Source organism: Triticum aestivum, chromosome 1A, assembly GCF_018294505.1.
Source record: "Triticum aestivum cultivar Chinese Spring chromosome 1A, IWGSC CS RefSeq v2.1, whole genome shotgun sequence".
Classification (NCBI taxonomy): domain Eukaryota; kingdom Viridiplantae; phylum Streptophyta; class Magnoliopsida; order Poales; family Poaceae; genus Triticum; species Triticum aestivum.
This window is the reverse complement of record NC_057794.1, coordinates 390,082,000-390,102,869: the sequence shown is the minus strand read 5'-3', so window position 1 is coordinate 390,102,869 and position 20,870 is coordinate 390,082,000. Positions and strand designations below refer to the sequence as shown.

Below are 20,870 nucleotides of genomic sequence, written 5' to 3'. Positions count from 1 at the left end.
GCTAATAAAAGCACAGGAAAAAATACATTAAAAAGATCAAATTGTTGGGCTAGGCCCATGTAGAAAATCGAATTGGACCGGGCTGATTCTTGTGCCACATCAGATTGCCACGTCGGATGCCTACGTTGCCTGGGGAGGCTGCTAGTGACCAAAACAAAACAGTAGGAATATTTGGGTCGTAAACATCTATGATCTTCTCACAGAGAAGATCGTTAATTTCAGTTTACGACTGCCAGCTTTTGACCATCTGTTTTTTGTCACAAAAAGGTCACAAATGGAAAATAATGACCATTCAGTGACTAATAGTCAAGGTCACAAGTTGACATATTTCTTGTAGTGATGTTTTTATTATCCTGGAACCATGTGATTCATGCATGTTTTAACCTTTCAATGGAACATCAGCTAAATTACTTGGCCTGCATTCGCAAATAAAAACTAGAAAAAATTACTTGGCCTACAGTGTCATCCTTTTTCAGGAATGTCGGCTTCATAGCGAAGCATGGCTGCATGTATGATGCTTTAACAAAAAGTGGATTAAGCTTAATGAACTTTTTAGCTATGACATATGAGTGCTTTGAGCTAAGGATATGAAAATAATATATTTTTGTCCCGTAGCAAAGTTGATGTTTTGGATCGAATAGACAAAACTAAAATTAAAAAACACTTTCTCAAACAAAAAAAATAGTAATTCATGTTTTTCTGGACAACAAAAAATAAAAATGGATCGAAAGACTATTCCATACATAATTACTCTATGATCGGATGAAATGGAAGTGCCGAGCTGAAATAGGTCAGGACGAGCATTGTTAGGATACGTCCAAATTTCATTGTCCAAAAAGAAATACTCAGTGTAACCTTATTTCTGACATTTGCGAAAAAATAGATTAAAAAAGTGTTACATAATGACACATAGAACAAGTTATATTTAATTTTTCGCCCGGTGCAACGCACGGTATATATATATAACGGCTTTCCTACCATCACTAGCAGGAGAGAGTGCTATCAGAACCCTTGGTTTGCATCGAGATCCGAACTTTAGGGTGGATAAGGTTCTGAATTATTGCATTATTGGGGATCGGATTTTTACGTAAGAGGAAAGCATGTGGGGGGCCTTTACCAGGCCGTGGATGGAAATGGCAACCTATAGTCTGTGATGGCAGATTTATACACGGAATGGGGATAGATGCTTTAAGGCATTGGTCAGAGAGCCTGCGCTATTTTGGGAAGACATATTGTCTAGGTTTTGTTGCTTAGCTAGTAGTCAAAGGTTCCACACATGACGGTCTATTTTTAGTATGTTTTAGTGTGAAAGGTACCGTTCATCTAATGCATATGCTAGCAAGAGTTCGGCACCTTCTTAGTATCCTACAGTGAGAAGTACTTCCTTTTTTGCTGCTGACCCGGGTGGCACCATGTTCTTTAACATGGTATTGAAGAACACCAGCCATTGAACGCGCCAGTGAGGGACTTTAATGAATCATCTATTTATTTCAACCTTGCAAGCTTTGCTAGGTAGTGCCTGCTATGCATCCAAAAGGGGCATCTAATTCTCACCGAAAAAAGATTATATTCAATATTACCTTTTATTTTGTTGCAGCGCCAGCCCATTGCCATAACTGCATCCTTTACATGGACATCTTCAATCTACAATATAAACCGCGGGAGCCATTGGTCTCATTTCAACAAGCTGCTTTCTCTAAGATGGTAAGGCCTGGTGATGGAAAAATAACCATTGGAGGTCCATCTAGCAACACATGTAAGCTTGAAGATCATTTTGGAGAGGGCATCATGCTCCCCTGCGGTGCTAGTGTTGCTGGAGGAGGCAATGTTGTCCAGGGCAGCGACGTTCAGGTATGGACCATCTATATTTTTCGCATCTTGGTTGGACTTGGTACTAAACTGATGGATGTACGCAGCATCTTGATGTCCCCAACAATCTTGTTCCTTTGATGGTGAAACAAATAACATTGCTAACTCCTTCAGCACAATATGGAGGTGCCCTGAGCCTCCATGGTATGCCTATCATCACTGTAAGAAAACATACACAACTAGCTATCTTTGTTTAGTTAGAATCTAAAACTTTTAATATATATAAGGACGCCGTTTCTAAATTAAGGGTCGTCTCGTCGGTATGATGCGGAATCGTCAGGACTTGGACAGCGAAATTGTGTTTGACTTCGATGACGGTACTGGCAGGATTAAGGCCAGGATATGGTATTCGCTTGAACTATTTAATTATGTTTCAAAAGAAAGTATCTTGGTCTGATCTCATAGAAAAACATTCCTTTCAGGTCAGTGTAGGCTGAGTTCATGCGTTCCATGGACACTGCTAAGTATATTTTTCACTGAATAATGTCCACGTTCTTGCTATTATGATCGTTGGCACATTTAAATAATCTGCTGATTATTTTTGTCAATTGCAGGAATGGTGATTACATTGTTCTGAATGGAGGTATCAGGGGTGGTACTCATGACATGCACATACGCGTATACTCCGTCAGGTACGGTTCTTTTAGTATGTTGTGACCATTAATGCAGTAATTCGCTGAAAATGTAGTTCATTCAGCTGGCCATGTGTAATGAAAATGATATTGCAACATCGTCACCAACTACAACGACATCACGCACCACTTCCTTTCTTGCATCTACGTTCACTTGGATCTGAGAAAGCAGGCGAGTGTGCTTAAATGTATTGTCAAGATCGTCATGTTTGAAATCCGTATGTATCTACATAATTTATTCTATCATTTTTACGTCAAGCAAATAGGGATCGGCAAGAGGCTACTTCAGTGGTTCCACAGGAGTGTATTTCACTGCATAATAGAGGCAACTCACTGTTTGACTCTGTACTTCGGGTATTCTATCACCCCGGGATAATGTAATTGACACAACAGCCATGGAGATCCACTAATATACATATTGCTATATTTTTTATTTTGTTATGTCACCGTTTGGTTTCTAACAGAGAGCTTGAAAATGGCGCGTCATTTTCTTTGATAAGGTCTGAAACTGGTGTCGGCGAGGATCAACTTAGGTAAGTACCTAGTTATGTTAACATCTTGTGCCGTCTATGTACCACTACAATGTCATGATATCTGAAAATCGCATTCTTTCTAGGATTGTCATCGGAGCTCATGTGGCTATTGGGAATCTCTTCACCACCATCGATGAAGATCACTTCAAGTGCTCATTCAATGGCTAGTGCTCCTATCCGTCATGGAGTGAGAACCTTTCGATGAAACGAGGTTCAATCTATCAATTTGTATTTTGTTCATTTATCTTAAGCCATTTTCTGACTAATGTGATGGATGTAACTTATATTCGGCAGATCAAGTACTCTTTACATTTATGCTCTTGTTGCCGTTTTGTTTCTCCTGTTATTTAGTACACAGTGTTCAGTAGTTATGCATAATCTTAGACTATATAAGAATCATGTAGAGGCTGGTCCCAAAAGTCATTTCATAAAATTTAAATGGTTCTTCATACGGTCTGGAAGTCTTAAATAAAATCATCTCCTAGTGATGTGACAAGCACATTACAATTCCTTATTCTAGAAATATAAAAGACATAAATGTTGATGGTGAATAAAGATACAGTGTGTGCCATCTAGGATCTCCTCGATTGCACGAATTATTTCTAGTAGTTTAGATATCATCATCGCTTTCGTGTTATGTTATATTAAAGCAAACAGTTGCTTCCTCTCTTCAAGGTTCATTCTGGCATAAATTAAATTTAGCAGGTAGCTGGCCGATGTTACCGTCTAACCCAAGAACTTCATAGAGAAGCATCATCCGATATTGGTCGATTTCATCCCCTAGCTGCATTTTTCAATAAATAACGTTGATAAGTGGACTTATGCACACCACAAAGAACAAAGATATTGTTCTGTCTTTTTTTCTTCTGAAAACTTACAGGCGATAGAGTCCTCTGTAATTTTGTACCCATACACTGCCTTGCGAAGTAAAATGCTAGTACACCGCTAGAAGCCCTGCATTGATTTTTTTTGTAAGATAACTATTTTTTTACAGAAGAGACTAAAACAACTACTAGGGCGCGTTAGAAATGACCTGCTGCAGACCCAAGGTCCAGTTGTCAGTTTGGGGAACCAATTCTGCCATCCTTTTGTCTTTGGTGCCCATCCATCGAAGAATTCTGCAATACAATCCATTTGTGCGCTAGGCAGCTCGTCGGCTAACTTGATATGCTCATTGCGGATTTCATCTACCAGTCTGTTTCCGTTGTTTATCATCGGATCGAGGATTGTTGTCCTTCTCCTTGGGAAGTTAAAAATTAATGTGAACCAGGAATGATTGTGTGCCACTGGTAATACTATCTGAAAAATGTTTGTGACAATGGTCAGAACAGGTCATACTTCCTTGCTTGTATAATAATGTTTAGAGAGAGATACCATTGGACATCTGTTGACGTCGTGTGTGATATATGATTGCCAACAAAAATGTTCCTTACGTATTCATGGTGAATAAATCCACCTCCACGCAACACATGGCTCTGAAAAGGATTAAATTGTTAGGAACAGATTTATTAGTGATGAGAGTTCGGGCAAAACATATCTGAAAAATGATGCAGAATTGCAGATACTGGTATTGAGATGATTACCTCTGCCGTCTTATCCATCCATCATTTCCCGGCATGGTCTGCGTCGCTGGTCTGCTATCGTTCTCGTCTTCAACAAGATCCACGTCGATTGACGGGTGATCTGAAGGTATCTGGCTATTGGTTCTGGAGAATATGGGATCCATGGGTACTTCACCTGTTGCCACATCTACCGCTGAGAACTCTGCACACAATGATCGTATATTTTTAGATGACATGAAAAATGACACATTAAGCTGCAGCTGAAAAACTCACTTGGGTGGTCGATGAAATCTCCGCGCTGCGCTGCACCGCCGTTCTCCATTTTTCCAACCTGACGCTGCTCATCTTAACTGAGGTGAAGGGGAGCTCTGTCTCTCTTTCTTTGGTGTGGGCGGCTCAGAGAAGAAGATGGTATGGTCACGGCTCACGGGTGCTCTTCACTTCCTGCAACCACGGCAGTTGGCAGTCTTTTGTCCATGGTTTGGTCATGGACTCACAGGTGCAGGGTGCTCTTCACATCCTACAACCACGACAGTCTTTTGTCCATGGTTTGGTCACGGGTGTTGTTCACATCCTGCAAACTGGTTCTCTCAATGGCCTACCAAAGCTTTTACATGGCCATGAGCGTGGAGATTTATTATTTATTTTTTGCGCGTGTGGAGATTTTTCTTTTGATGCTTCTCTTGGTCTCGGATTTTGATCTGTGGACGTTGTTGACCATTGTACTATTGAAAAAAACCGCGTTTGGACGAACAACATTTTAAGGTTTTCTACCTTTTTTCTACACCCTCCTTTCCAAAATATAAGGCACCGGTTGGCTTTTTTGATCTTCGTCGTTGCATAACTTTGATTATGATTTTCATGTATCGTATGTCTATAAAATTATTATATGAATATATCAAAAAAATTGCAAGACAAATAAGACTATGCACCCCGCAAAAAAAAACTATGATATTTATGAATGTTCAATCCATATACTTTAATATATATTAGTGGTCAAAGCTATGTGTCAAATACGGTGCAAAGTTGAGCGTGCGTTATATTTTGGGATGGAAGAAGTACCTTATAATGATGTTGTTAACACGTTGGTTCGCCTAACTTTGTAAAAAGATTTGTTTCATGGGGCAACCAACATCTTCCATAACATGTTAGCCAGAAATAAATATTGCTTTCAACCTCAAAATCATGAATCCTATTCAGTAAAAAAATCATAAATCCCATTACAAAGTTTTTTGTGATAGTCGTATTGTAACGGTGCTCAATACGTTGACCATGGCTTGTTGATGGTGTTCCTAATAAATTGACGCCGGTAAAAAATTGTACTACACTGGTTATGTGTTAGTCTTCCCGTCTAACGCTATGAGCGGATCCGCACCGACCCACACTGGCGGGGCCAAAACAAAGCCTGACGTGCAGGTCACCATTAACGTCCACGACCAAGACTGCCCCACGAGCGCTGGAGCAACACACACACACACACACACACAGAGACAGACAGACACACAAACACACACAAGAACAGAGAGAGAGAGAGAGAGAGAGAGAGAGAGTTAAGGATGTTCGGAGGGACGATGAACCACCAAAGGGAGCTACTCGACCAGGGAGGTACGCAGATGGGGTATAATGTTAAAGGTATAAAAGGTGCCCAGTCCAATAAAGAGAGTGCACACATACATTGTGCAAGGTTTGAGCAATGAAAAATCAAAACTCTTGTGTCATTATGATGATACAAGGATACTAGACCACCACGAAGGGTATAAGTTTCATGTTTCATTCAGAATATTCGTTCATAATTGTTGTGTCCTCTTATGCTAACTCTACAAATATATACGAGTGGGTGTAAGCACATGTAAGTGTTGGTTCCAACATTACATTCTAATCCTTCTATCTCTGGACCAACACACACACACGGAGAGAGGGGAGAGCGAGAGAGACGCACACACAAACACACACGCGTGCTCGCACACACACACACACAAGAAAATAGAGAGAGGTCGAGAGTATAAGGATGGTCGGAGGTAGCGGTGGACCGTCGAAGGGGAGCTGCTCGACCAAGGTGGTAAGCCAAGGGGGGGGGGTATAGTGTTAGCGGTATAAAAGATGCCCCGTCCAATAAGGAGAGTGCACACATACGATGTGCAACGTTGGGGCAATGAAAAATGAATATTCCCATGTCTTTATGACAATACAAGGATAGTAGAACACCATGAGGGGTATAAGTTTCATGTTTCATTCAGAATGTTTGTTCATAATTATTGTGTCCTCTTATGCCAACTATACAAATATATATTCCGTCTCTCCCTGGAGCAACACACACACGCACGCACGCACACACACACAAGAAAAGAGAGAGGGGTCGGGAGTATAAGGATGGTCGGAGGCATCAGTGGATTGTCAAAGGGAGCTGCTCGACCAGAGTGGTGCGCCGAGGGGGTATAATGTTCGAGGTATAAAAGGTGCCCAGTCCAATAAAGAGAGTGCACACATAGGATGCACAAGGTTAGGGCAATGGAAAATGAAAGTTCCTATGTCATTATGACGATACAAGGATACTAGCCCACCATTAGGTGTATAAGTTTCATGTTATAAGGCTGGCCATAGTGGTGGTATCATAGCCGACGATGGCATGCACTCGGAAATAGCAAGTATGCTGATGTGTCAAAGGATTAAATATATATAAAGAGGGCTAGAGTAACATATAGGTAGATACCGTATCATGTTAAATGTGATGCTAATTTGTGCCATGCATGGCAATAAACATGATCTATATATGATACTATACTCTATGTATTATACTATGTGCTATAATTAATTAAAGGTAGTATCAACACTAGTATCATATATACTGTATATTCATGATACTAGTATATTACACTCTCCACTATACTCGTGATTTCTTACCGTGGAAAAAAATTGGAGGCGAAACGATGAACTCATGTTTTCATTCAAACAATAATACGATGTTAGGTAATGTAAATGTTTTCAAAGAGCACACGGTTCACTCACGAAAGACGTGTGTCCACTAAACCATGGCTGATGCACCCCCCACCCCTCTGCCATGCGCGCGATCTGAGTCATGTGTTTTGATTGGCTAGAACCCAAACCCCACGGATCGTACGTCTGCACCATTGGATTCTCCTTGATCGAACGGCGATCCTCATCCCTTTAGACAACACATGTAAATGTTTTCAAATAGCCCCTCCCAAAAAATGTTTTCAAAGAGCACATAGTTCACACACAAAAGCCGTGTGCCTACCAAACCGTGGCCGATGCCCCCCCTTGCTGCGCGCCTGATCTGTGTCGTGCATTCTGATTGGCCAGAACCCAAACCCCACGGATCTGCACCGTTGGATGCTCCCAGATCGAACGACAATCCTCATCCCTTTCGATAGGAAATGCAGTCCAGCTAGGAATTGATTTATATGCCAACATGCATGGTAAATGCCAAAAAATGTCTTATATATAGCACATGAGAACTAAAATGCGCTAGAAAATCAAACCCATGGTAAAATTGTGATAGGTTTACGTGGGAAAAATTTATAGGTGAAACGATGAACTCACGTCTTCATTTCAAAATTAGCACATCTTCATTTCAAACGAAATTATTCTGTTTGTGCACACGAGCGCTAAGAGGCAACCGTTTGCATAGGCCTTTCCGCGCGCGCGGCGACCGGGAAAATTTTCACCCTTTTCACCTAGGACGCCAACACCCGGAGTCCTCAACACCCCAACCGTCCACTCGTGTTTCACTCAACTAGTCCACCCAATCTCCTTTGCCAGTTCCCCCCCTCCCCCAGATCCACAGCAGAACCCTCTCCGATGCCGCCGTGCTCACCCCGCCCGTGTGCCCGCTCTTCGGCATCAAGCCTACCTCCACTATCGTTCCCAACACGCGACGGCCCGCACCTCGCCATCTTCGTTTGCTCGCCAGCCACCCTCGAGCATATCGATGCAGTAACCCTCACCTCTCCTATGGCCCGGCTGGGTTTGCATTAAGAACCCTATTAGTTACTGCTCTCCATCGCGGTGAGGCATATTTCCTCGCAATCCCTCTTCCAATTTCGTTCCGTATGTTCCCAAATTGGCTATAAAATAACAAAGAGCGTATATATGTTCATTATCTACCTTCCTTACTACATATAAGTTGTATTCGTTCCAATACGTTACTGCCTATTTACAGATCGCGGGCGCCCGAGTCACACAAACTTAATAAATTAGCCGTACATTTTCTAAATTATTGCATGGCATGTTTAGAAAGCTTGATACCAAGTTGTTAGTTTTATACTTATCCTCCTTTTCTGAGTTTCGCATGTGTTCTCTGTAGATGCCGAGTAGCAGCACAACACTCATTCAGGCCATGTATCTTCATCTGATTTGAAAAACCCTAGGTCTTCAGCAGATTGTGAGGGATCAAGTAGTCTTGAACGGGATAGAGCTGCAACAATTGCCCTTTTGGTCAGGACATGGAGGAACGCTCCAAGGAATCCCACACACCTGCCTAAAGGTGTATATGAAGTAACCGAGATTGATTTAAAGTCCTGGGCTCCAACTAAACCAGATAAAGCACGCATGAGGTTTAGGAGTGTGTGTGGATTTGTTGGCAGGGCAAGGCTCAACATTAATCTGCCAAGGTTTCGGAAGGCTGACACAGAAACACGGCGAAGGATAGTCCGGGAGATCATGGATCACTTCAACGTTCCAGAGCATTGGAGAATGCAGGTGGAACACGCTGCACTGAAGAAGGCTAGGTGAAGGAGTCCAGGATTAGGGGGTATCCGGACAGCCGGATTATATCCTTCGGCCGGACTCTTGGACTACGAAGATACAAGTTTGAAGACTTCGTCCCGTGTCCGGATGGGACTCTACTTGGCGTGGAAGGCAAGCTAGGCAATACGGATATGTATATCTCCTCCTTTGTAACCGACCTTGTGTAACCCTAGCCCCCTCCGGTGTCTATATAAACCGGAGGGTTTAGGTCCGTAGGACAACAACAATCATACCATAGGCTAGCTTCTTGGGTTTAGCCTATCCGATCTCGTGGTAGATCAACTCTTGTAATACTCATATCATCAAGAATAAATCAAGCAGGACGTAGGTTTTTACCTCCATCAAGAGGGCCTGAACCTGGGTGAAACATCGTGTCCCCTGCCTCCTGTTACCATCCGCCTAGAAGCACAATTCGGGACCCCCTACCTGAGATCCGCCAGTTTTGACACCAACATTGGTGCTTTCATTGGGAGTTCCACTGTGCCGTCGCCCGAAGGAAGGATGTCTCATCTCGTCTTTAAAGACGGTACTACTGTTGGGAGAGCTTTGGCTGTCGGCCAAACTCTCCGGCTAGGCGGTTTCATCATGACCGCCTGTTCGGCCGCCGCGCCGACGATGACTTCTCGGGTCATCGAAAACAACCTCCACGTCAAATCGGCACTCGCCGAACAGATGGATCCAGTGGAGCTCACCTCCCTAAATGAGCTCTTGGATCGCATCGCCGCCCTGGGAGTCGCTACGGACTATGATCGGATTGGGCTTAAACCCGATCAAAGGGAGATTAACTCTCCGCCGGTCACCCATCATATTGCAGTGGTGGAGGAACAACGCGGTGACCTCTCCTCCATATTGAGGACCAACTATGTCCGGATTCCTGAGCTCTCCGAGCCGGATACCCGTTCGTGGGAGGACAACATCCAATCCCTAAACTTAGAGTCAGGCAGCGGGCCAGGATTATCGGGCAACACCCCGGAACCCGAATTTCCAAAATTGGAAATTCCTCGGCCCCTGGATCCCAGATCGGGTAAGGGTTCAGATTCAATTCCACCCACCCACCCAAACATAAGCGATCTTTCCCACATCAGGCAAGAGCCCCAGGAAACAGTACATCACTATTGGGCCAGATTCCTCCTTGCGATGAACAAGGTTAAGGACTGTCACGAGGAAGACACAATCTTATTTTTCTGCAATAATTGCACGGACAAGGGAATCCTTAACGCCATAAATCACCGTGAGATATCACGCTTCGCTGACTTGGCGTCCATAGTACGAAAGTACTGTGCGATGGAAAGTGCCTGGAAAACCGAAACAAACTTTTGGGATAATCCGGCCCTAAATACGAACCCAGTCCGAAATAAAAGGGTGCACTATCAAAAGACACCCGGGTCAACTACCAAAAAGCAAAAACCCTCTATAGGGCATGGAACCGTACTGGAGGGATGGCTCAATGGACCCTGTAAAATACATAGCACAGAGGGCGCCATACCAACACATAGCCTTAGAGCATGTTGGATACTCCGGCAGGTAGCCAAAAGTGGCGAGGATCTCCTAATTCCAGAAGCCACAGAGCACCATCCCAGAAATACCAGTACGGTATTAACGGTCTTCGAGACCTTCGCATCAAATAATAGGCAAACGCGAACACTCCTCAGCCTTGCCGAAATCTACCACGTGGCGACAATAAACCCATGGAGTGACACGGCTATTACTTTCAATGCCAGTGACGAACCTAAATTCCGAACAGCCCGAGCACCAGCCGCATTGGTCCTCAGTCCAATTGTGGACGGCTTTCGACTCACCAAGGTACTCATGGACGGTGGCATTGGATTAAACCTCATCTATGAGGAAACCCTTCAAAAAATGGAAATAGACTGGAACCGCATCGAGTGAAGCAGCACAACCTTTAGAGGAATAATTCCCAGTCGGGAAGTGCGCTGTACAAGCAAAATCACACTAGATGTGGTGTTCAGCACGCCAGAGAATTATAGGTCCAAAGCGATTACGTTCCAAGTGGCCCCGTTCGGTAGCGGTTACCACGCCCCGTTAGGGCGGGAGGCGTTCACAATCTTCCAAGCCATACCCCATTACGGGTACATGAAGCTCAAAATGCCCGGGCCCAACAAATTATCACTCTTGCTAGTGATCCGGACACAACACTCCGCACCGAAAACAAGACGGCCGCACTAGCCCTCGAGGCATTATCCGAAGCCCTAGCGGCTGAGGAACTGACTGCGCTGCGCTCCACAGTGAACAGGGACGATGTGATACTCGATAAGAGATCCAAGTCCACCTCCTTTAAACCGGCGAATGAAATAGTCAAATTCCAAGTCCATCCAACGGACCCTACAAAACAGCTTTCATCGGGGCACAATTAAACCCTGACGTAGATGCCGCACTATGAGAGTTCCTACGCGAGAACTGGGACATTTTTGCCTGGCACCCTTCAAACATGCCAGGAATCCCACGCAAGCTGGCCGAGCACAACCTCAATATTCTAAAGGGATTCACGCCGGTCAAGCAGGCTCTTCGGCGTTTCTCTGAACCTAAGAGACAAGCCATGGGATAGGAACTAGCCAAGTTATTGGAGGCCGGATTCAGTAGAGAAATAAAACATCTGGACTGGCTAGCAAACCTGGTGATGGTACCAAAAGAGGACAAATCCTGGCACCTGTGTGTCGATTTTAAGGACCTTAACAAGGCTTGCCCAAAGGATCCCTTCCCCCTCCCCCGCATCGATCAAATTATCGACGCTACCGCAGGACACGATTCATTGTGTTTCCTCGACACATACTCCGGCTACCACCAAATTAAGATGGCGGAGCCCGACCAAGCCGCAACGGCATTCATCACACCATACGGCCCCTTCTGCTTCAACACAATGCCCTTTGGGCTCAAAAATGTCGGCGCAACATATCGGCGCATGATTCGGACATGTCTGGCAAACCAGATCGGAAAAATAGTGGAGGCATACGTAGATGACGTGGTCGTCAAAACCAAACATGTCGAATCTCTAGTAGACAACTTGAGGCTCACATTCGATAACCTCCGAACATATGACATCAAGCTCAACCCAGAAAAATGCATTTTCGGTGTGACAGCCGGAAAGCTCTTGGGCTTCATTGTATCCGGCAGAGGAATTGAAGCAAATCCGGCCAAGATCCGAGCTCTGTCACAATTGGATATCCCAACGGACCTCAAACAAATACAGAAATTAACCGGATGTGTGGCGACTCTAAGCCGCTTTATCTCCCGCCTGGGAGAAAAGGCATTACCCCTTTATCGCCTCCTTCGGCGCACCGAACACTTTGATTGGACGGATGCCGCCATAGCCGGATTGGAAGAAATAAAAGCCATATTGGCAACCAACCCAGTCCTGGCCGCGCCAAACATTGGCGAATCAATGTTGTTATACATTGCGGCAACTCATCAAGTTGTGAGCGCAGTGCTCATCGTCGAACGAGAAACGGACGGACATAAATTCCCCCTTCAAAAGCCGGTCTACTATGTATCCACTATCCTTACTCCATGCAAGTTACGGTACCCGCATTATCAAAAGATAGCATACGCGGTATTCATGGCATCCCGGAAGCTGTGACACTACTTTCAAGAGTGCTCAATAACAGTAGCCTCGGAAGTACCACTTAATGATATTATAAACAACCGTGATGCTACGGGCCGTATTGCCAAATGGGCCATTGAGCTCCTCCCGTTCGACATAACTTACAAGCCACGGTGAGCCATTAAGTCGCAAGTATTGGCCGACTTTGTCGCTGAATGGACGGAAGCTGAACTCCCTAAAGAGTACAACGCATATTCCAACTGGATCATGCACTTCGACGGCTCCAAAATGTTGGCTGGTCAGGGAGCTGGCGTCGTTTTGACGTCCCCAACCGGAGATATAGTTCAATACGTACTCCAGATAATGTATACGGACTCCAACAACGCAGCCGAATATGAGGCCCTTTTACATGGTCTCCGGATGGCAGTATCCATGCGCATCCAACGCCTAAAGGTGCGAGGGGATTCGAACCTTGCAATATCCCAAATAAATGGAGACTTTGATACCAAGGATCCGAAAATGGCAGCCTATCGCAACGCCGTCCTAAATATGTCAGCTCGGTTCGAGGGGCTCGAATTTCATCATGTGGCTCGGGAAAACAATCAGGCGGCGGATATCCTCGCCCGCTTCGGCGCAAAACACGATGCGGTCCCCCCCAACATATTTCTGGAGAGGCTGTTCAAGCCATCCGTAGTATGGGAAGGGGACACCGGTAACAATAATCCGGACCCGGCCAAAATACTCGATACCGAACACTCTGACACAATCGGAGGCTCCGACACCGAAATAACACCTTCGACCCACATAATAATGGCCATCATAGCCCCGTGAACAGAACCATTCCTGGCCTACCTAACTAGGCAGGAACTTCCGGAGGACCAAAATGAGGCACGCTGCATAGTGCGGCGATCCAAGGCCTACAGGGTCCATGAGGGAGAATTGTATAAAAAAAGCACTACCGGAGTCCTTCAAAGGTGTATCTACGAAGAGGAAGGAAGGAACCTTTTGGCAGAAATTCACGCCGGACTCGGCGGTCACCATGCCGCAGCCCGGGCTCTTGTCAGCAAGGCCTTCCGTACAGGATTCTATTGGCCAACGGCCCGGGCAGATGGACAGGACTTGGTCCAAGGTTGCACCGGTTGCCAGCTCTTTGCAAATCAAAGCCACATGCCACCCACCGCCCTCCAAACAATCCCCATTACGTGGCCCTTCGCGGTCTGGGGGCCTGACATGGTTGGACCCCTTAAAGGGGGAACCCACAAGAAAAAATACTTACTGGTCATGGTGGATAAATTCACCAAATGGATAGAGGCCAAACCTGTTAAAACAGCCGAATCCGGGCCGGTGATAGACTTCATATCCGGGGTCGTACACCGTTATGGTGTCCCTCACAGCATCATCACTAACAACGGCACGAACTTTACTGCCGATGAGGTAAAACTCTGGTGCAGCAAAATGGGCATCAGGCTCGATTATGCTTCGGTCTATCACCCACAAACCAACGGTCAAGTGGAGTGCGCGAATGGTCTTATAATGAGCGGCATTAAACCTAGGCTAGTGCGGTCCTTAACGGAGTCTAACACGCACTGGGTAGAGGAGCTTGACTCTGTACTCTGGGGGCTGCGGACCACGCCAAACCATAGTACCGGATATACACCCTTCTTTATGGTGTACGGCGCAGAGGCAGTCTTGCCCTATGACATAATTCATGACTCACCTCGAGTGCGCATGTACGAAGAAAGAGAAGCCGAGCTTGATCGGCAGGACAGTCTAGACACCTTGGAGGAGGAGCGCGACATGGCAAAAGCCCGTTCCGCATTTTATCAGCAACAGGCTCGCAGATACCAAAGCAGACAAGTATGGGCCAAAACTTATAATGTTGGTGAACTAGTTCTACGTCTGCCGGATAGGAAAAAGAACAAGCTCGAGCCCAAATGGGAAGGTCCCTTCATTATTGACCAAGTTCTGACCGGTGGAGCGTACCGACTGCGGGATGCATCGACTAATCGACTCGAGCCGAACCCATGGAACGCGGCCAGGCTCCGAAGATTCTACGCCTAGCGCCGGACCCTGTGTTCATCCCCTTCCTCTGTCCATTTTTTATACATTATCTGTCTTGTTTTTCTTTCTTTCTTTTATTATTTCTCCAGGCCTTCAAAGGCCAACTTGCGCCTCGTTTGCACATTACAGATGCGCTAGCCGCACTCATCATACCTGGGGGCTTCTTTCACAGAAGCTTGATTATTTATTTGGGCCTCGTGCCCCGCACATGTGTTATGCTTCCACATGTACCTTTTTTCGCCATTATATGCATCGATATGACTTAAGTTTTGGCCAAGCTGTGTTGCCTAGCACTTGTATTTATGCCCTACGTTCCCGTTAATTCGGCTAGGGCATAAGGGGAGCACCTCTGCGATTGTTACTGCCGGGTCAGCCGGATGTGTACCTCTAACTGGGTGAAGCCGAAAGCTAGTGTTCTTAAGGGAATATTCGGTCGGCGAACAAAAGATGATTTTTATTTATTTTCCATATCTTCCCCCAGATGTTTTTTCCTGTGTTTCCCATTGCAGTCCGCACATGCACTTTAGGGCATGCTTACCCAGGGAAAAAACCCTTAAAGGAACTATTCTCCCTGGAAGATGTTTCTTACTACCCATGTAATATAACATAACTAGTTGGGCACTTGTCTGTTCAAGCACCAATGACCCCTACGCCTGGTCTCCATGCATACCCCGGTTCTTATATAACTGAGCGGGTATTCGGATACACTCCGGACTATCGGGTCCCGAGGTTGAAGCGAAAAGGTCCGCCATGACAAATGATCTACAATCCGGCTAGAAGGCATTATACATGTCACTTTAATTACATAGTCATGCAGACTGACTAAATTCCTCCTCTATACCATCCAACAGGCGGTCTAACCTACAATCCTGTTGGGAATACTTTGCAGCTAATTCTACTTGCCCATAAACTAAGCTAACGGGGATCTCTTTTCCGTCGGGTCCCATAGGTCCGACCTCGGCCATGTGATTTGGGTCAGCCTTGGTGTACCATGTCTTCACCATGGCCCAGGCTTCTCGGGTACCTTGTCGGCATGCCGATATCTTCCATAATCAGAAGCGCCACCGTTCTCCCTTGAGCTTCTTCGTAAGCTCTACAACGCCTTCTGGCAGGGAGGCGGATGGCCACAAGGCCTGGGCAACACCTTGCATCACCTGCCGAAGTTGTTCATGCAGATGCGAAAGCTCGGATAGAAGATCACCTGCAGACCCGGGCATTTCCTCCACAGGACGACCCGTCAGCATACCTACAGACATAACGATGTTAGTCGGCTTCTTCGCCGAACTCCTTCAAAAGGATTTGTTCAAGCACTTACTGAAAATGCCGCACCGAAGCCGCTTTTTCTCCTTCTTGGAGTCTGCAAGCTGGGCTCGTACGTCTTTTAGTTCCACGCTCAGCTTGACATTGGCGTCAAGGAGATTGTTTTTCTCCCGCCTAACCTCAGTCAGCACGCGTTTGCCAGCCTCTAGCTGTCGCACGACATGCTGGTCCTTCGAATTTTTTCCGGATTCATCTGCAAAATCTATTGTTAGATCTGCAGCCACGACACACACTATATGGTAAACATCATTCTTTAAAGTAAATGTTACCAGCGGGAGGCTTTTTCGGTTCCTGCAATGCGGCAACAGCGGCCCACAGTTGGGTCTTGCATTCCTCGAGCTCCTGGGATAGCCGAGTATTCTTCTCTGTAAGAACCTGCACAATAAAGATGATCCTTAAATCAGTTCTGCTAACTGTTTCAAGTCTCAGGGGCTACTGATACATATAAATTGCCAGATTTACTCACTCATACATCCTTTACATACTGATCTGTGGCTCTGGCTAGACCATCTTGAGCAGCACGGAGGTATGCCTCTCCGGAATTAAAGGCATCAAATGCCTCTGGTGAGAAACAAGCGTCACGGAGTACGGCCCGGCGGCGCCTATGATTCATGGCGCTTTCCACTTCTGAGTTAGTAGCGGATAATCTATCCACATCCTCTATAGGGGGATTATCCGGCACCTGCCCCATATCGGCTTCCGCCTCTATGTCCGGTCCTGGCGCCCGACTGGTGGAGGCGTGATCAGCAACATCGCCAGACATATTCCGGTGAGCGTTTTTTCTATTAAAGAAACATGGGCATCATTAAATTTTGAGAAAGATGACAACCATGGAGTGGGGTCTTTATACATTTGCGCCGGCGTCTCCGTCCTGACCGCTTTCCTTTTTGGCCTACCTGGCCTCGGCGCCTCTTGTTGGCGAGTTGCTGCGGGTTCGGTAGGGTGTCTCGAATACCTTCCCTGTAAAAAATGCCATGTGTATATGGTGGGTGAAGTGTCTAAAAGGGGATCCTAGTTTTTGGAGTTGGGATTTTTGGTTTTTCTTATGTGCGATGCAGGGAGCAGTCCGGGATAGTCGGCCGTAATGACCACCATGGCAAAATAGCCTTTTCCACAGCTCGAAGTGAGCCTCGCAGCCCAGGAACAACTCGCAAAGAGCAACATAGCCGGTGATATGTAGAATGGAGGCAGGGGTGAAATTGTGTAATTTGAGGCCGTAGAACTCCAAGAGCCCGCGGAGGAACGGATGAAATGGAAATCCGAGTCCCCTTAGTAAATAAGGAACAAGGCAGACCCGTTCCCCCATGGAGGGACAGGGAAGGCCCTCCGCTTGCTCCCAGCCATTGTAGGTGGCAAGCCCGGCTCGAACGGGCACCATATACGCTGGAGGGAGAAATCCCTTGGTCTATAGTTCGACCAATCGACTGTGTGGGACTGAACACCTCTCCCAATCACCGGGCTTAGGGCTACGGGGGCGGGAGGAGGAGCTGCGGAGGTCGGCCATGCTGGAATGGATCTTTCCGAAATGCGCTCTGATGGATTCTCGCTGAGGGGAGGACGGTGTGGATCGGATCTAATAATCCCTATCCCTTTAATAGACAATTTATTTATCTGGCTAGGGGGGCAAATGTAAAAATGCCCTGGCGCCTCGTATTCATTTGACACATGGGAGATAGCCCTTATTGTGTACAGAAGCCAAGAGGTTCAACATTTATGGGGCCGGACACTGCTTACAAACACTTGGAAATTGGAGAAGAACCCGCCTTGCAATGCCGAAGACAATACTGCGCGCCGGACTCATCGTCATTGAAGCCTGGTTCGGGGGCTACTGAAGGAGTCCAGGATTAGGGGGTATCCGGACAGCCGGATTATATCCTTCGGCCAGACTCTTGGACTATGAAGATACAAGATTGAAGACTTCATCCCGTCTCCGGATGGGACTCTACTTGGCATGGAAGGCAAGCTAGGTAATACGGATATGTATATCTCCTCCTTTGTAACCGACCTTGTGTAATCCTACCCCCTCTGGTGTCTATATAAACCGGAGGGTTTAGGTCCGTAGGACAACAACAATCATACCACAGCCTAGCTTCTAGGGTTTAGCCTCTCCGATCTCGTGGTAGATTAACTCTTGTAATACTCATATCATCAAGAATAAATCAAGCAGGACGTAGGGTTTTACCTCCATCAAGAGGGCCCGAACCTGGGTAAAACATCGTGTCCCCTGCCTCCTGTTACCATCCGCCTAGATGCACAGTTCGGGACCCCCTACCCGAGATCTGCCGGTTTTGACACCGACACTAGGGATGCTTGGAGAAACTGGAAGCACGTGTCGTATAGGAAGTACTTGAGTGAAGGCAAGGACCCAATCCCCGCATAGCCCCAAATTACAAAGGCAGACTGGGTAGAATTCAAAAGGGTCAGGGAAACTAAAGAGTTACTGAGAAGAGTTTCAAGCAATAGGAACTTCAGAAGAAGAACATACACCCCCACTGTATGGGTGTGGTAGGATACTACGGCATGAAACTGATATGGGAATAGGAGGACAAAGAAGCAGTAGCGGCGGGTGGGAATCCGGCCTTTAGTGAAATCAGGGGCGAACGTGCCAGAGACTACTTGCGGGCACATGCAAAGAGGCGTGATGAGGAACTTATTACTTTGAAAACACACATGATGCCAAACTATATGAAGTGATGTTAGAGGCTTCCAAGATCCCTGGAAGGTTCTACAGGAACTCAGGGCCATGTGACATTCTGTCCATTACTCTGGACACAAAAGAGCCCCGTGCAAGGAGTATAGGTGTTAATGTCCCACACAAGAGGGCTTTCACACTCAGCAAAGAAGAGAAGCTCAACATGAAAAAGCGAGGAGTGAAATGAAGCAGAATGCATTGTATGAAAGGTTGAAGAAGGACATTTATCTGGCTGTTCGAAAGGATGTTGAGGAGTCAATGATGATGCAGAAGACTCTAACACTGACACATAGCCAGCAGATGGGAGGGGAGGCGGGCATGGAGGATGCTGCTTATTGCGCGACAACACTGCACAAGAGTAGCTGTGCATCAGCTGACCACAGCGACACTGAGACTGCAGCTTCTCATGATGATGCTATATCTGATTTATCTGGAATGAAAGACAGACTGAAGGGTGTGCTTACACATTATGAAGGTACATTAAAATGTGCAACAGCCTGGGTTTGCCCACCCTTCTTGGAAGATGGCCTCTTCTAGGACAATGTGCCATTAAAGCCAGGCTGTGTGAAGTGCTATGTGACTGAATTAAAGCCTGGATTCAATGAATTTTCCCTGAAGAATGTCCTAGGAGACTTCAATGAGCAAAGGACCTTGTGAGAAACACTGTTACATCACATCCAGTGGCCACGAAAGGAAATAGAGTTCATTGATGAGATTCCTGAAGCCCCGCTAAGAGAAACCATTGACGCTCTCCTTGCCACAGCAGCTCTCGCGGGCTGATGCATCAACCTGTGATTAGCCGGCCCGACTTTCTGGCGTATTGGCCATGTCATCCTCTGCCCCAAAGCAGCCAGTGGCAAGGCCTACAACTGCTAATGACGCACCACCGGTTCAGATGCCGGCCACTGAAGCAGCAGGGGGAGACCCAGCTGTAGCACATGCTCAGCGGACCTACCTGGTGGAATAGACTGCTAAGTAGTCTGATGCTTCGGAACCGCCTACTAAGCAGTCTGTAGGTCTAGAACCGACTGCTCATCAGTCCTCGGTCTGCAGGCGCGTGATTAGCATACCAATGCATCAGCACTTCCTGCTCAGCAAACCATCATGTTGGCACGGCCTCCTCAGCACACCGACAAGTTGGCACCACCTGCGCAGAAACCCAACATAGCTTCAACACATGGTCAGCAGCCCGATGCCTCTGCTCCTACAGCCCAGTAGTCGGTCACAGCAGCACTGCTAGCTCAACGGTCTGGCATAGATAAACCGTCTGCTAAGCAGTCCTTCCAAGCTTCACCGTCTGCTCAGCAGTCTACCTTGCAGCCAACCAGACGTTCTGCTAGAAATGCTTCAAGTACAAAGAAGGAAGTGGCCAAAAAGGCTACACCCACGAGGAAGCGCAGCGGGAGAGTGAAGAGGAAAGAGAACGATTGCCTCTTACTTAAAGCACTCATTGCCCTAAACCAAATTAACAACAGCTTGTTCGAATCGGGGAGTAATATTATTTCTGATGCCATGGATGATGAAGAAGTAGAATTGTTGCTTGCTAAAATTAAAGCAGCCGTACTTCAAGCACGCAAGTACGTCCATGGCCAACCATTTCTTGGTGGTGAATACTTTGATGAGTGCAGCTCCAGTTGCCGCGATTTAAATGAATATTACATGGATCAAATGTAAAAAGGTCATTATGGTTTGCTAGTCCACTACAACAGAGATCATTTCCGACACGATGCTGGTTCCATCAATGTGAGTTTTGAGGACTTACATCTCTTCTTCAACATCAACATGCTCGATGCCACTCTTGTTAGATGCCTGATTTTGTAAGTACTTAACAAACTCTGATCAACTTCTCCATACAAGGCTGTAAATCATAAACAA

At 46.2% G+C, this 20,870-nt stretch overlaps 1 protein-coding gene and 1 long non-coding RNA gene across 3 annotated transcripts; one reads left to right on the top strand and one right to left on the bottom strand.

Annotated features, from left to right (window-relative positions):
• Positions 1 to 1,554: 1,554 nt before the first annotated feature.
• Positions 1,555 to 3,245, top strand: LOC123136291 (uncharacterized). Of its 2 annotated transcripts, XR_006466830.1 has the most exons (6): positions 1,555 to 1,851; positions 1,917 to 2,030; positions 2,117 to 2,214; positions 2,292 to 2,333; positions 2,424 to 3,034; positions 3,118 to 3,245. XR_006466830.1 is itself a non-coding variant. In XM_044555667.1 (4 exons), the coding sequence occupies exons 1-4, from the start codon at positions 1,630 to 1,632 to the stop codon at positions 2,299 to 2,301; spliced, it is 444 nt and encodes a 147-aa protein (XP_044411602.1). In that variant the 5' UTR covers positions 1,555 to 1,629; the 3' UTR covers positions 2,302 to 2,352. The 2 variants fall into 2 exon arrangements, 1 of the variants encoding a protein (XP_044411602.1); XM_044555667.1 differs by lacking the exons at positions 2,424 to 3,034; positions 3,118 to 3,245 and having other exon boundaries at positions 2,292 to 2,352.
• Positions 3,246 to 3,344: 99 nt separating this feature from the next.
• LOC123136381 (uncharacterized) lies at positions 3,345 to 5,344 on the bottom strand. The gene is made up of 6 exons (XR_006466899.1): positions 4,870 to 5,344; positions 4,618 to 4,798; positions 4,409 to 4,509; positions 4,068 to 4,333; positions 3,913 to 3,988; positions 3,345 to 3,818 (listed from the first exon to the last, which is right to left on the bottom strand). It is a non-coding gene; the product is annotated as an uncharacterized lncRNA (long non-coding RNA).
• Positions 5,345 to 20,870: the final 15,526 nt, after the last annotated feature.